Source organism: Protopterus annectens, chromosome 4.part0 (assembly GCF_019279795.1).
Source record: "Protopterus annectens isolate FY-2018-M chromosome 4.part0, PAN1.0, whole genome shotgun sequence".
Taxonomy (NCBI): domain Eukaryota; kingdom Metazoa; phylum Chordata; order Ceratodontiformes; family Protopteridae; genus Protopterus; species Protopterus annectens.
Window position 1 is genome coordinate 903,764,256 of NC_056733.1, and position 17,679 is coordinate 903,781,934.

Here is a 17,679-nt window from a genome sequence, read left to right on the forward strand (position 1 = left end):
AGTTAACAGTTTTTAGTAATTCCCAGTTAACAGTTTTTCAGGCTGGATAAAAAGTATTCAGGTTTAAATTTTTTTTGTTATAATTAGCTAGAAGGTAGTAGTTTTGGGTAAGTTGATGCGTTTCCTTAAATATTTTGGCTGCTGATCACTTAGGGCATCTGGTAGGGATCCTGCATTATGTGAGAGGTTAGGTTTATTTGTTTGTATCCAGTCTAGTGTTAGTATTCAGTCTAGTGTAGAGTATCTATTGGAGATTTTGTCGATTCTAGTAAGTACTTGTATGGTTTGAGTAAATCCATATAAACTGATGAAGTTAAATAGGTTGTGAGAATTGTAGGTTTGCCAATCTATGTTAGGATCATCCAAAATGACAGTTTCCTGGGGGAGGGTGGTAGAGGTCCACTGTAGTAGGCTCTCCACTGTAGGGATATTATCACCAGGAGGGATGTAGATACCAATGATGTTAACATGCTTTTGAGGACTGATATTTAGTTTGGTTGTTAAAGGTGGGAACGGTTATTGCAGAAGGCAGAACATCAAAGTGTTTTTTAAACAAGATTGCTGCACCACCACCTTTTCTGTCTTTATGGTCTTTGCATATGACATTATAACCTGGGGGTAGTATCTCATTGTTACTCATGTCAGGTTTAAGCCCCGTCTCTGTTAATACGATAATGTCTGATGAGTAATAGGCTAGATGGACATGTAGTTAAGTTATCTTGTTTTGAAGGCGTCTAATATTCATATTTAGTATTAGTAGGTCTTGTGTTTTTTTTGGGGGGGAGGAATGGTGTTGGGGGGAGGTCAGTAGGTGATGTGGATGTTTGTGGACCTGGGTTGGAGTGAATGTCGCTGCTAATAGCTAGCTGTGAGACAATGTGAATGATGATTTTTATAAAACATGTGATGTTTCTGTTATACTGGGTGGAGACAAGGGGATTCCTGGGTAGATGTATAACTGGGAGTATTGTACAACTGGGGTAGTACAGGCAAACGCAGATATTGGGAATTAGTGAGTTTTCATGTTATGGGGATGGTAGACTGTAGTTCCTTGATTGTTTAGGGGTTGCAGGAGTTTGACGTGGTAGGAGGTAAGAGGGGATACTATAGTTAGACAAGTGAGGTATAGTATGTTTAGCTGCAGCATTGTGGAATAATGGGCAAGTGGCAGTAGTTTTTGCTGTAGTGTAAGTGGATTAGCTATGTTGTTATGATTGGATATTGCAGGGGGTGTGGTCTGGTTGACTGGTCACCTGATGCAGGGGGTATGTCTTTGTTAGGTATAAATGTAATTGATTCAGGGGTGGGTGGGTATGGGGTAAGGCCAGGGGAGCAGAGTGCGCCGAGCTCACCCCAGTGACTAGAAGTGAGCAAAAATCATGATTAGTAAGGACTACAGGCAGGTAAGTAGTTATAGGTTCATGCTTTAAGAACGAATTTGTCTGTCAGATTCCCTAGCTACAGTTAAGGGAGGCCCAGTGAGTGAAGCATTGCTACTAAGTTTCTAGTATTGTTAAAGAAGAGAGATACTGAAAACTTTACCTGCACTCCATATGAAAACCATCTTGGGGAGGTTATTTTTCTGAATGGAGAGAGTTTTAGGAGGTGTTTTGCTCCCACCTAGTGGTCAAAATAGAGAAATGCGTTTAAAACAAGAGGGGTGAGGAGCTGGTTATCAATCCTTGGAAGTGTGCACATCTTTTACATTTGGGAAGAAGATTTGACCATTACAAATATAAATAGTCTCTTTACTTTTTAAGGCAAAAATGCAGGTTAACCCCTACACTGCTTTAGTGTGTTTTTTTGGTCCTTTTCCCTGATTATAGGCCCTCTGAAATGTCTTGGAGTGAGTAGACAGCAAAGCGTTTACAGACCCACTGAAGGGAGGGGGTATCCATGGTGCTTGGGACCGTATGGAGACCGTTTTAGTATTGTTTTTCAGTCCTTTTCACTGATTATAGGTCCTTTGAAGTGTCTTGGACTGAGAGGACAGTAAAGGGTTTACAGTCCCACTGAAGGGGGGAGTGTACCCACAGTGGTTTGGACCATACTGAGAGGTGAGCACATAGAGTGGAATAAGATGAACAGCTGCAGGGAGCGATCGTGAATTACGTTTTTAAATTATATAAAAGTTATATAAATGAAAACAAACCACACCAGCAAAATCCTGATTGCAAGCATTTTATATCACAAACCATACTGACACTCTCCCAGATGCAAACATTATACATCACTTATAAATCTATCCAATCTTTTTCAGTCAAACATTACATAGCTCATTTAGGTCCTGGCTTTTTTTAAACCTCATTCCTTCCCTGTATATTGTTCCCACAGTTCCCATTTTTTCCTGTGTAGTTTGCTCTGACCCTTTTCTAAAGATCTCAATTCCAGTTGTTTTATGTGTGCAACTATATTTGCTACTTCTAATATAGTTGGTTTAGATTTTGATTTTCATGTTGTAGTAATTGCTGTTTTGGGCAGCCACCATGTTAAAGCAACGTGGTCTGCTGACCATGCCCCGCCATGCTGACAAATATTGGATCCCCCTGGAGTGAAACCAGAAACTAAGCCAATTATTAAAATCAATAATTTTATGTTCCTACTGTGGTATTATCCCTAGTGAAGGTACAATGATGCTCAATGCAAGGCTTGTACCTGTCTGTGACAGATATTCCAAGAGATCATAGAGTCCAGTGAGTTATGTTTCAGGTCATTTACACGCACATAGATTATGACAACATTATACTGGTATCTGGGGTTCAGTGACTTGAGTGTGTGCATGATACTGTAGATCCTGGCTCCAGGCAGGCAACTAACTGTTATTGTCTCCTTGTCTATCCTAGTGAGTGGCACATCTGTGAGTCTCACAATGGAATCCCTAATGGCAACAGTAAGAGGTGAAGTATATGCTTGCCTTATGGGCTTTGCTCTTGGGGGACCACTGGCTGTAGGTTTATCTGACAGGTTTGGTGTTTCTTTTGGAGTGTGTTTAATGACTGTTGAGGAGCAGTATTACTCTTATGTGGTTTTGGAAGCTTTTGAGATTTGGGAAGGTTTCTTTAAGTGTCTCAGCATAAGAGAATGTATGTGTGTGTGTGTGTGGGTGAGTGGTATGTGAGGGGGATATACTGCAGGTATTCTTGACAACATTGTTTGCATGCAAGATGTTTGCCTCCAAGTAATTTGTGCATTTACATCTCTCACACACTGTTATTTTCTTTATTGATTAACTGCTTGTCTGACAAGAGATAATTGCTACATTGCTTTAGGATGTCCAAATATACGAAGCTGGCCACAGAGATAGTAAGAAACAGCATATTCATACTGTCCAGTCCTGTAATAGGTTGGGCTGTTTAGGATTAAGGATTGGGTTTTAACAGGGGTCTTCTAGGGTAGTTTTTGTGGTTAAGGGCAAGATGCTGTACAGTGCTAGGATATGGTAGTGCTATTTAATATGGAAGCTAGCTGCTCTGAGGTTAATTCCACACAGTACCGTGCTGTTTACCAGGTTTCAGACCTAATCCTAACTTTATAGGGGAAATTTTACTGTCTAGGCATTTGCTATACAGGGCACGGCTAACAGTCGCTGAGCTATGAGCAGCTCCATACAAATTTACCAGAGGAAAAAAAAGCTTAAAAATGGACTCCTGTTCTCGCTAGCCAATAAATGACCATATATTGACCATATATTGAGCTCATTGGAGTGCTTTCCAAATCAGAGAGACCAGGTAAATACCTTCTGCCACAAGACAGATGTTTCTGGAATGCATGCAATCTTAACTATGTAAATAAGCTCTGAAACAACTTTCCCTTTAACTAAGGTCAATTTCAAATAGCCATGCACTTAATTATGCAATAAAAGGAACATTTCTCAAGGCACAGGAAATGCACTCATGGTGTAATTTATAAGATACATGATTATCATGTTTTGTGTGTGCTGATTTTACTAAACTGAATTCAGTCATTTATGCTATGCTGTTGTTTCACAATGCCAACACTTAATACTCATTATGTTTAGTCTTCAGTAAACTGCACGTTCTGTACACTTTATTGCTTAACAGATAATAAAAGGCATTAGCTAAGTCAAATCTAGTACAAGCTTGTTCAGTTGCAGCCTTTCCAAAAAGAAAAAAAAAACATTTTTCTATTTGTTTTAACTTTAAAAGCGGTCAGCTTAACATTCCCAGGAGTCAGAACTCCATGCATGTTTATTATGTTTTTCCAATTTCTGTTGTATACAGGTCGACTGGGATATTTTCTGAACAACTAAGCATGTAGATACAAACCACGAGAACAGAATAGCACTATCATATCCGAGCACTATATAGCATCTTGCCCTTAACCACAAAACAGAAGATGATTATGCCTTACTACAAAAGTCCTCCTGTCATTTTGAGGGGACAGAAATGACACTTCAGTGGGAGCTGGTCGTACTGCTAGAAACAGTCAACAGCCATTTCCTACCAGCTGACACTGTGTCAGTTACCGGTACCCAAGTCAGCATAAATTAAACTGAAAGAGCAGCAATTGTGAAAGGTATCAGAAAGGTACAAACAGGAGGAAAAAATTGGGGCATTCTTCAGTTCAGCAGAGCCAATGCAAGCCATCCTAAAGGACAATATGCATTTTTTCATACAGTTAAAATTTCATGCATATGTAAACGTGGGGGGGAGGTTGCGATGTGCTGCACTGCAACTCTGACAGCATCAAGCTGAAATAAATGACTTGAGACGTACCTCCCTGGACTACATGAAAAGAGACATGGAAGAGCTCTCAGATCATGTGGCCCAGGCATGTATGACCCTAGCCCTGAGTAGCATCCTGCCTTTGTCCAGAATGATACCACTGTACAAGGACAAAATGATTGACTTCAACAATTGGCTAAGCTTCTGGTGTCATTCAAAGGGGATCCAGTATCTGTCTGCTTGGGATGACATGATTGACAGGCCACGATGCTTTGCGAGAGATGGTCTGCACCTGTCACCCCCTGGGATTCAGGTTACTGGCTAAGGCTCTTGCCACCCCTATAGTGCCTTTTTTAGGCAAAGTTCAAAGGACCAAACCACCACAGTAACAGGTACAAGCATGCAAAATCTGAAGATAATGCTACTCAACGCTAGAAGTCTAAACCTCAAAATGCACTCTCTCGAGGCACTCCTAAAAATGGAGAACATCGATATCTGTGCAGTAATTGAGACCTAGTTCAAGGCTCCAGAGAGCACCGCTGCAATACCAGGCTACAACTCTTACCACACTTTTTGGCCACCAAACCAGGACCAAAAAACTAAAGGTGGAGGAGTGTCCATATTCACCAAGGATATTCACACCACCAGGCTAGTTGCCCAACACAATGCGTCTGAAATTCTCCAGATGCAACTAACACTAGGTAAGACTGCAATCCAAATTGTAGCTTGCTACAGATCCCCCCACTATGCCCCAAGATTCTCACTACAACTTTCTAAACATACTGGAAAATATTAATATACAACCAAACACCCTAATATTGGGTGATTTCAACTACCCTGCCATTACTGGGAAAACTACTCGTGTACCAACACCTTTGCCCAATGGTTCTTGGAATTCATAAATTCCAATGCCCTGGATCAACTAATCCATAGTCCCACCAGGGGCTCCAATATCCTAGACCTGGTCATTACCAATATGGGAAATCAATGCTCCAAATCTATGGTCACCCCTGACCATAAGCTAAGCACCCTTGACATCCCTCTCCCACCCCCTCATAATGAAACCTCCGTAAAAACTTCTCACTTCTCCAAAGCCAACTTCATGCTTCTCAAGTCAGAAGTGACAAACTTCATGACACCCATGCAGATGGGAACTGAAAGTTCAACTGGTGAATCCTACACTAAAGCACTGTACAAACACATCCACTCGTGCATGAATCGTGCCATCCCAAAGAGAACCAAGACACTCTCCTCCAAAAAAGCAAGCCAATCTGGTGGTCCCCTGCCATAAACAAACTTTACAACAAAAGGAAGAAACTGTTGCAGAGAGGAGGAAAATCCCAGGATGCAAAAACTCCCTTACCAGCCTCAGTAAGAAACTGAGATCCCTCATAAAATCCTCCAAAGCTAGTTATGAAAATAAAATTGCCAATGATTCCAAAGACAACCACAAGGCATTCTATAGCTATGTCAAGAATCTAAATGGCAATGCTCAGATCTGCTCTGAGCTACAGCAGAATGGCATTCAATACACTGATCCCAAGGATATTGCCAATATCCTGGCAGATCGATTCAGTGCCAACTTCAATCCCCTCTCACCCCCTAAAGGACCCCATCTCAATACTGAAAGATTGCCAAATTCCAGTAATAATGGCCACACAGGTAGAACCCACACTCTCCAAAGCTAAGAATACAGCATCCAAGGGCCAGACGACATCCTGGGCTGTGTACTACATGAACTATAAAATGAACTGGCACCTCACCTAAGTGTCATGTTTAATCACAGCCTCACCTTAGGCTTCGTGCCCACTGAGTGGCGCACAGCTACAGTTATCTCACTCCACAAGGGGGGAGCCACCTTGGATCCTGGGAACTACGGCCCCATCAGTCTGATGAGCCTGATCTGCAAGGCCATGGAACGTATTATCATGGAACTTATAAACAAAGACATTGGCAACCCTCAAACACTGGACCCCACCCAGTCTGGGTTTGTGAAGGGCCGATCTTGTCTCCTGAACCTGATTGACTTCTTCAAATCAGTCTCCAGAGCTGTGGATGAGGGTAAGGCGGTCCACACAGCCTATCTGGACCTCGCCAAGGCCTTCAACACCAAACCCACTCTGGAATCACAGATAAACTTACTATGCTGGGCACTAATCCCTACGTCACTCGATGGGTTGCCAACTGGCTTACTAACAGAACTCACACTGTAAAAGTAGCCAACTCCAAATCCAGCTCCAGATAAGTGACAAGTGGAGTGCCTCAGGGTTCAGTCCTGGGACCGCTCTTGTTTGGCATCTACTTCTCTAAAGTACAGGCCAACACTAAGGAACTCTGGCTAACAAAGTTTGCAGATGACTGCAAACTGGGAGCCATTACTGAATCCCTAAATGATGTGGATATTCTACAAAAGGGCCTTACAGAAACAGATGCTTGGTGCCAGAGCCATGGGTTCAATCTCAATGCCAAGAAATGTATAGTTATCCCCTTTGGGAAAAAACATATACCCATGGATTACCACATAGGTGGCAGTACACTAAACACCGAAAGTGTGATAAAGAGACTTAGGGACACAGGTGGACAGTGGTCTCACCTTCGATAGCCACATCGCCACAAGTCAGGAAATCCTTCTATGTGGCACACCTCATTACCAAGAGCTTTTCATCCAGAAAAAAACAAAGTCATTGTCCCACTGTACTCATCCCTCATTAGACCCATTATAGAATACAACGCCCCATTTGGTATGTACCTTTCAAGACATCTGCAACAACTGGAAAGGCCACAAAACACCTCACTACAAGAATCACAGGCCTAAAGCAGATGCCCTATGGTGACAGTCTAAAAAAAAACTCCAGTTATACTCTGTTGCATATCATCTACTCAGAGGCGATCTCTGCTTAACATACAAGGCCATGTCAAACCCAGGGCTGTTGGACATGCTACTCAGAGCCACACACTCCAGGGATCATCATCACAATGTCATCACAATGAACAAAACATGCTAGAGGGATAGATTCCTGACCCAGAGACTCCCCAGACTCTGGAATAGACTGCCCATACATGTCAAGCAGAGCGCCTCTTTGGCTCTCTTCAAAAGGAACCGTGATGATTGGATGAGAGACAGGAAATTCACCCCGGGGATCAAGTCAGTCGCCCTGCTAGACAGGGGTCCAGGGAAGTAAATATTGTGAGAAGAAATAGCCAGGGAATTGTTATGGCTAGGCTTGTATAGGACCTAGGGTCAATAGCCTATTGCCAACCTATGAACCTATGTAGCCACTTTATTTATGGATCCAGTCATCTGATCACAATCAGACATCTGATATGTGCACTCATGGATGAGGGATTGTAATGGGTTACACTTTATGCATCTAGCAGCATCATGCTGAAATACATTACTAAGATCATTACTTACGTGGTTGTACTTCTACACATTTGCCTGATAATACTTAAGACATCTGAGATGTACAAAGTCAGTATAGTGTCAGTAACTGGTGTGCTTATATGCATATACACACACACACACACACACACACACACACACACACACACACACACACACACACACACACACACACACACACACATTCTCACAAAGTGATCTGGCTTGGTAGGGCTAGTGTGTAAGCAAAATAAGGTAAACTACATTAGTGCAACCATTATTATCATTATTATTATTATTATATTTTTCTATGTGATCACAACCAGACATTTGAGATACCTACAGTAAAATAAAATGGGTTAGCAGTGAAGCAGTACATGAATAAAAGTAAATTACCTTAGCTCTTGCTTGAAAATAATTAAACATTCAAACTGCTATAATATGGTCACACCCCATTACAGTTAGCCCCCACCATTTAGTTGCTCCATGCAGTCCCCTTTACCCTTAAGGCATCAGCCACTAGAGGTAAGATCACACACTTGTACTGCATCTTTATCTGTACTCACAAATGGCCTGTTTTCACTGTGAGAGTTCACGATATATACTTAGTCATTTTTTGTATATACCTGATGACATTATGTCACAGGCTTTGTCACATATACTGGAACATTTCTCTACAAATTCAACTTGAAAATGAAATGGGAACTTCACAGCTAGCCATTCCAGGCCATCATATGTAACAAACACGTTTTAGCATTTCACTTCAAGTAGGAAAAAGCAGAAGAGACAAAAATCATGTTATTTTAATCAATTACAAAAACACAGAGATTCAGCCAGAAATAACTTTTAAAATCATGACAGCAACCATTTAATTGAGTCATAAAACATCAGAGTTCACTGCATAGCATAAAAAAAAAAAAAATACCAAACCTGTCAACAGCTTCAGGAAGGAGGTCATAGCAGCCTTCTGTGTAGTCATTCTGCAGACTTTGACGGTCCGGGAAATAGTCAGTGGTCAACGGTAAGCAGGCTGGCATGGTAAGTGACTTCCAATCAACACCGACCGTGCAACAGAATGCAGGCACTACAGGAGGAGCAGACAGTGTCAGAACTGTACAGCAACAGAGAAGGGCAGCAAAGGTTTTGGGTGTCCGAAGCCAAAATTGGGTGCATTAAAGGAGGAGGAAAAAATGATCAGGAAAGGGAGTCAAAATAGACAGAAACACATCAAGACATAACAGAGGGAGGTGAACCATTTCAGGCGGAGGAAGAGAGAGAAAAAGAAAAAAAAAAGACTGTCATTAGTCTGATAAAGCAAGTTGCCTTAACATTTTATCTTCATGCAGTCAGTGGCAAGATTAAACAGCTGCTAGTCTTATGATGTGAGATTAACTTGACACAATGTACAACATTCAAAGGATTATAATTAATGTCAACGTGCAATTCAAAACAGTGATAAGAGACTGTGAACATGCAGTGCAGTGCAGAAGCATGCATGTAATTAACAGAAAAAACTGGAAGTCACAAGGAAGCAGCAGAAATCACCAGAAAGTGCAACACTGCAGAGAGATAAAGATGGCAAAGGCTTCGGGGGGGTACACAAATAATCCCTTCACCTTTCAGGCAAGCTACACCACTAAAACTCCCCTGCCAAACGCTACTAACATGGTACATATCCCACTCCCACCAAAAGCTGAACACACAAGCCTTTTTACATACAGACAGATGCATTCTGTAGATGTAGGAAATAGTTGGACAGACTGTCATACATACAAAATATGCCTTTACACACATCTAGATGTCAATGGCTTCAAGATAGGTAGGTTTATTATTGTTGAAGAGAATTAGCAGCGCTGTAAGGGCTACAATTCCCCAGTGCACTGGTGAGTGTTGAGTGCCGCAGAGATGGGCCAAACCCTCTGGTAAAATGAATTCTTAAGTGAAGCATTTACTGGTCTTAACTGCAGGGATGTAGTGTGTTCATAAATGATCCAAAATGGAAGGGATTTATTAGGCCTCCCCTGCTCATAGCCAATTAACTCTTGGAATAAGTTGGAAGCAGAACCAGACAATGCATATGCAAGGAAGGTGTCACAAATGAGAAATGTCATAGTTCATTTTGTGCCTGTGTAAAGGGGTTGACTAGTCCAGTGTTCAAAATAAGGCTATGAGAATCAGACATGGGTCTACCAGACAGATCTTGTTAGCTACTGAGTTACTGTTATATATCACAGTGGAGTACACCCAAACCTAAGATGTCCTGAAAGTCAAGTAACACAAATCATATATATTTTCTTTTAATTATTCTATAAATTGTGACTTGAAAAAAAATGTGCCTTCCCTGTCAGCCAGTACAGACCAAAGTATGTGTGTGTGTGTGTGTGTGTGTGTGTGTGTGTGTGTGTGTGTGTGTGTGTGTGTGTGTGTGTGTGTGTGTGTGACTCCTTTCAGTTACCCATAAAATGTACCACAGTTCCCACAAAGATGAGTGCAGAAAATATGTAATTACAGTGTAATTACATTCACTGCAAGTCGCAGATGACTGACCAAAGTAACTCTTTACAGAAAAGCAAGGCAGACAAATCAGCTGTCATTACAAACTGATTTACATCAACATGGCAATTCAAAGATAGCAGCCCACTACAAATCACCAGCAAAGCAAATTGCAGAGTACCTTGAGAGAGCCAAGCTTGCACTGGAAGTCCTGAAGGCAACAGCACCGCTGACAGGTAGTCAATAACCAGATTAGATAAATCACGGAATGTTTCATAAACTAATATAATGTAAATATGTCTCTCCAACCTCATCTCCCCCCGTACACACACACATATATAGACATACCATGCTCTCCCCCCATACACACACATACACAGACATGCCATGCTCCCGCCATACACACACATACATACATAGACATACCATGCTCCCCCCATGCACACATACATAGACATACCATGCTCTCCCCCCACACACACAGACACACACACACAGACCATGCTCCCCTCCACAGACACACACACACACACACACACACACACACACACACACACACACACACACACACATTTATAGACATGCCATGCAAGCATCCATGACCATCATGGATTGTGTGGCTACAATGTATATCCTGAACCCAGGAGTGCAAGAAAAGGATGTTGTGTACCACTAAGTGATAGTCAACACATGAAGTCCACTCAAACCATAAACTAATTTGGGCTCTATCTACATGTAACTATAGTCTAAAACTGAACAAGAGTAATTAAAGTTACTCCAAATAAAATCAAACGTAGCAATGCTTCTGAGTGACCAACCTTCCATAACTGTAGATCCTTGAAAGTGGTCACTGCTGTAATTATCACATTATGGAAGTCTGCTGCAGAATGAGGTCAAATGTCTGGCCAGACTTTCAGAGCTGAGTACCCATGGCCTCAGCCAGGCTGACTTTGCCTTCACTTTAGACATCCTCATGTACCTGCTATGAATGTGGCATCCATATCCACCATCACCTTCTTTTCCTTGTTCCCCCTGAAGCTAGAGCAGAAAATCTACAGCTTCCCAGTTCACCAAAGGCTTACTCTATTACAACCGAGATCATCTGGTTAAGGCCTGTTACGCCTACCTTTTCTGAAGAATCTGAGCAGCAACAGCATAAGAAGGGAGACAAGGATCTGGCTTGGAGAGTAACTCATTCACCCCAATGGAGCTCAGGAGGTTTGCAGTATAACTTTCAATGGGCGGAGCCTAAGCCTTTTGACAAAATCAAAGTATGTCCTTACATTTCAAACAAATGTTCATATCCCTGAAACTACAGAGGTTACTAAAGAAGTATAAATGGTAAACTCGTCAGCACAAACTATTTTTATAGAGGTAGTATTCTTTAGATCCTTAGTCTTAAACTGAATTTTATAAGTCAGAGTAAACACAGTAACTATTACATTTGTAATATTTTGTAAACAACTTACAATATCTCAGCAACCACTCAAGTTACACACATACTGTCAGCAGCATTTTATTCATCTAGCTGAGGACTTTCTTATGAAGCCAAGGAGTTCTGTCTGTGTTTCTTGGTTGTTGAGATATTTAGAAAAATTTGAAAATTATAGCTATATAAATTAATATCATAAAAACAACAGTTAATATGTAGTTACCTGCACTAGAAAGAGGTCAAATATTAATGCAGTTGAGTTCGTCATTGTGTAAGCATTAAGCTGAAATCTTTCAAAACTTCTACTTAGCATGGCTTTGGAATTATTGCTGCAATTATGAACAAGCAATATTTGATGCCTAGAGGTGTCAGTAGAAGTTAACTGCAGATGCACCTGGAGGTGTCACTCAAATGTAATGAGTTAATTTATTAAAGAGAAGGCCAATAAGTACCGACTCTGGCCCCCTGGCTGCCTAGAAAGTAGAGGTGATGGAGGCAGCGAATCAGAACTGCAACAATGACCACACACAAACATCTATCAACTACAGATGCCAACTGTAGATGTTCTTTGTGCATCACACTTGGAAGATTCTCAAAAATGATCCCAAAAACCACAGGGAAGGTGCATACACAGCCGCAGTGGAGGGCAACATGCTTTTCAGAACATCTTATCCGAAAAGTTCTGCCAAGTATAATTCCAGTTTTCCACCTACGATTTGACATTGTAAACCTTTTCTTGAACTAAATGTTGTAGCATATTCTTGAATCTGTAAATATGTATATATTTTTAGCATATCCTTATATCTGTCAATATGCTTTGTTCATTTCTTATGTGATCCTGTTCACACAGGCTATGCCTGCAAATGGTCCACTGTGATCAGTGTACTATCCCAGTAAACAAATACAAATTAAATAAACAAAATTTAAAAAATGGCTAAAACAAGCCTCACTGTTGCCCTGGAAATCCGGTTTATTGTAATGTTTAAACACCTCTATTAAATCCTCATGCCCTTCCTTACCAAGGACGGATAACAGAGTATATGCAAAGAGAAAGGGATACGGGAGTCTTAAGTGAAAATCCACATTATGGTAGAGGTTTTAGTGCTTTCTAACCCATAATATCTGGAGAATACAGGAAGAACTGGAACAAGTGGCCTCTTCCCAAATATCCTGAGCATTAACCACTTAAAAATGATAGCAGTAACTGTGGTCCTCGTAGAATGGAATACAATACGATTCTTCCTTGTAGAGATTTGAGGAAAAAAGTAATGCAATGGGCTACCCACTTAGAAAGGCAACTCTTTCTTACTTTCAATAAGGCCGTAAACAGTTGGTCTGACTTTCTTAAGTCCTTAGTTCTGTTCAAGTAATATCTGGGTGTGTGGTCATCTAGGGGAATGCAAGGCATATTTTTTTCTTTACGTTAAGGCTTTGGAAATAAGACTGGTAGCAGGATAGCCTGGATCAGAGCCACTTCTGTTATGACTTTTGACAAGGAGGGATTATATCACAGAGTGAATCTATCATCATAAAAGGCAAGGAAAAGCTGTTTGCCTACAAAGGCTTGGGAGTTCAGACACCCTCCTGGCTAGCGTGACTGCTACCAGAAACAGACATGTCCAAGACAAAAGTTTTTGAGGAAGCCACAGATGCTGGCTCAAAAGCTGGTATCCCAGGCTAGTACCACTATACACATGATCAATCTAAAATGTAGGATGCCCTTCAGAAACTGCTCGACTGGTATCTAGATGCTGGGGTGGGGTCCGGTGGAAAAAAAGAATTAGCAGAAAAGCACAGTTTCACAAAAGTGTAAGCTAGATCATTACAGAAAAGCTCAGCCAGATACTGAAGAATCTTAGGTACCAGTCACCACTAACTGTGCAACATGATCTTAGGATAAAGGTGCCCAAAAGAACAAGAATCAGATCCCTCAAGCCACATTTAAGGTGGACAATATGGAGTTACAAAGGGACTCTCCCACACTGTGGTAGAAGGTTCATGTGTGTTGTGGTAGCATACAAGTACTCTGCCTTGCAAACCAATGCAGACAGGTGAACCAGTGCCAGAAGGAAGCAATCAGCATCATCTCTGGACCTCTCCTCTTTGCTTTCCTGTAGGAAGCAAGGGAAGTGGAAGGAAAGCATACAGATACAGACCTTTCCAGGCCAATAACAAGGCAGCCACTGCCCCAGCATTTCTGTAGTGAGCTCTAAAAGCAGTACTTCCTTAGCGGTCTGATCTTTAGAGAAGCAACCTGGTCGGTCTCAGACACACCTCATCTGCTGGTCATCTCCAGGAAGGTCTCTTTCTATAACATTCACTTGTGTGGAACTGCATAGGTCTTGCTTAACAGTTTGGTAAAGAATTTTCTTCATTAGGGATGTAGGTTACCCAGCTCTGCAAAGGATGCATTGCAGAACTTATTCCTAGACATGCACTGACAGCCTGCAAAAAAGATAAGTGTGGGTCATCCCCCTGGTTTGCTAATGTACCATATCATTGTGGTATTGCTTGTGATAAGCTGCAACACCCTTGGCACCCACAATGTCTTGAATGCCTGCAGAGCACAGGAAACTGCCAGAATTTAAGGTTTATGTGCAGGGTGCTTTCTTTACATTTCCATAAGTCCTGTACTTTCAGGTCCAAAGTGTGAGCTCTCCAAGCCTTGTCTAAGACATATGTTGTCAGGATCTAATTTTAAAGGCTGGTCTGAATGGCACATTCTTTCTTTTCTCCCAATCTCTATAACCTGCTAATTTAGTTTATTTTTGACATATGGCAGGACTGGTATGGTACAATGTGCTGGCCCCATGTGTTCCTCAAAAACCTCTGTAATTCTCTCAAAGGTAGACTGGCTTAAGAGACTACATGGATATGGATGCCATGTACCCCTTGGATGTTAAGAGCCTTCCTAGCAGTTCATTTGGAACTTGATGATGTGGTTTGGAACAGGTTGGTCAGAGGTGGCACCTTCTTTGTGGGGAAGAAGATTCTGCAGAAGCTAGAAGCTACTAACCAGGCCCCAAAGAAGACTATTCTCTGAGGAAGATACAAATGTATTTTTTGCAGGTTAACGGCGAACCTTTGGCTGTTCTGTCAGTGCCCTCTACATTAAGGAGAATGATAGCCATGCAAAATATTATATTCATAAAGTAGCAGGAAGTATTCTAAGAACCAAGCTAATATAAGAACAAAGACAGGAGATTCTGAGCATAGGGATGACTGCAATTAGGGGTACAGACAAGAGGCAAGGTGGGGGGGCTGATATTTATTGTAGAAAATTAGAAAAGGAGACGAGGTATTAGAAGCAAATAACTAGAGAGGGAAATGTAATACAGTGGGGGGAGACCAAGCAGAAGTTTGGACTGCAGATTGGAGACTGCCTTCACTGCTAGTGATTGATAAAAGTATAGACAAACAAAGGGATAAAGGAGTCTTAAGTGAAGGAATCACTCTGGTTGAGTTTTTAGTTGAGTCTAGAACAGAAGCTGCTCTTAAAAAAATGGATAACAGGGCATATAAAACAATGTATGATAACAATATGAATCAATAAGAAGATGTAAGAAAACAATATGAAGTGAAACTGGAAAGGAAGTAGAGAAAGGAACAGTGGGAGGGTCTTTGTATGGCTCCCAAGTATGCAACAAAGTTCAGGAGGTTTAGGAGTTTTGCCTGGAAGTGTCTCCATAGGCACTTTTACACCCTTAGAGAATTTTCCCCCAGGTAGACAGCATGTGCTGGAGGAGTGACCTGAAAGAGAGATAGATAATTGGGAACATGTTTCTTTGGGAGTAAAATGAGCTGGCATATTTTAAAAGCTCCTTACAAAGTACCTTGTCAAAAATGTTTGGGGAGCAAATGGCTGTAAGTAAGGAACTGATCGTTTTGAACTGGGACATAAGACCTGAATTACCTTAAGATGCTTAATGCCACAGGCTACCGAAAAGCAATTACTAGAAAATCAAAATCAAAATCTGAACCAACCATAAATGAAGTATGGAATATTGTAAAGGAGATAAATGAGCAGGAAGTGCGACCTTTAGAGAAGGGACGGAGCAATAAACGAGCAGGAAGTGCGATCTTTAGAAAAGGGACGGAGCAAATTAGATAGCAATAAATACAATTTTGGAAACAATATATGCAGAATAATGCTCAGGCTGAGGAGTGAGGTTTAAGGGAAGGCAGAAATTGAGCAATTTATATAATGTTACAGTGAATTATAAAGAAAACGTATGTATATTGCATGAAAATGTCATTATGGTTTGTTTTGTTTTCTATTAATGCATGTGTACTCATTTCATTAGGTATACTGTGATTCAATAACGTAGTTAAATAAAATAGCGCAACTTCCTACAAAATACAATCCAAACTGCACACAATTAGGAGAAACCAACCCTGATGTGGTACCTAACAGAGTATTTACCCTGACCTACTCTTCAAACACAGACTGGAAAGTACAGTTGTGTACCTACCATAAAGTAGATGTTCGAGTGTAGTCACTGTTGCAGTCATTACACTTGGGTTATCCGTTGGCAGGCGACCCGCAGTCGGCCCGAGTTCCAAAGTCTTGGTCCGGCATCAGCTGCTGTCGCCTCTTCCCTGATGTCAGTGCACCAGGGGTATAAAAGTTGCAACCAACGCCATTTTCTTCAGTTTTTCTTGCCCCAGATGTCAGGTGCCCCCAGATAGGAAGGCTGAAAAGATATAAATATGCCAAACAACAATGCATATAATACTATAAACATTTCTTACATCTACAAGCAAATACACCACATAGGTTGTATAGAGTTGAGAAGTACAGAAAAGTCCCAGCAAAAAGTGGGATGGTGGGTGCGTAACCCGGACTGCAACAGTGAATACACTCGAACATCTACATTTACGGTAGGTACACAACTGTACTATGTTCACTTTGTTTCACTGTTGCAGTCATTACACTTGGATAGAATCCCAAAGCTGAGGTTGGGTGGCTGGGTCTAGATTGGATTTGGCGAGGCTAACAAGCCCTGCAGAACTGCGGTGGCAAAGCCTGCTCTGGATTTGGAGTAGAGAGGTAGGTGGTAGTGCTTGGTAAAAGTGTGCACTGAGCTCCAAGTTGCAGCTTCTAATATGTCTTTGGTTGGTACCCCTCTGAGGAAAGCTGCTGAAGTGGCTGCTGCTCTGGTGGAATGAGGCCTAATGCCCTTAGGCAATGATTTGCCATGCTGTGCATAACAGAAGCGGGTGCAGTGCCCCATCCATTTGGAGATTGTCTGCTTTGTTATAGGCTTTCCTTGTGATCCTGCAGCATATGCTACAAACAGTTGCTCAGTTTTTCTGAAAGCTTTTGTTTTGTCCAAGTAAAATCATAGCTGCCTGTGTATATCCAAAGAGTGCAGAAGTTTTTCCCCTTTATTCTGGGGATTTGGGTAGAAAGTAGGCAAATGAATGGTTTGGTTTAAGGCCACATTGGAGACCACTTTTGGCATGAATGCAGGGTTTGTTCTAAGAGAAACTCTGTCTTGATGACAAATTAGGAAAGGTTCTACAACCATCAATGCCTGTAACTCTGAGACTCTTCTTGCTGAAGTTATTGCTAGGAGCAGAGCAGTTTTCCGTGACAGGAATTTAAGATCAGCTGTGCTGGCTGGTTCAAATGGAGGCAGAGTTAGTTTCTCTAAAACAAAATTGAGGTCCCAAGTTGGTACTGG

General features: G+C 41.5%; 1 protein-coding gene across 1 annotated transcript in view; it reads right to left on the reverse strand.

Moving 5' to 3' along the window:
* The window catches only part of DEPDC5 (DEP domain containing 5, GATOR1 subcomplex subunit), a 2,513,958-nt gene that overhangs the window by 1,187,908 nt on the left and 1,308,371 nt on the right, over positions 1 to 17,679 (reverse strand). The window contains exon 26 of the mRNA XM_044068865.1: positions 8,998 to 9,151. Within this exon, the coding sequence (XP_043924800.1) occupies positions 8,998 to 9,151 (154 nt within the window). The remainder of the gene's footprint in view (positions 1 to 8,997; positions 9,152 to 17,679) is intronic.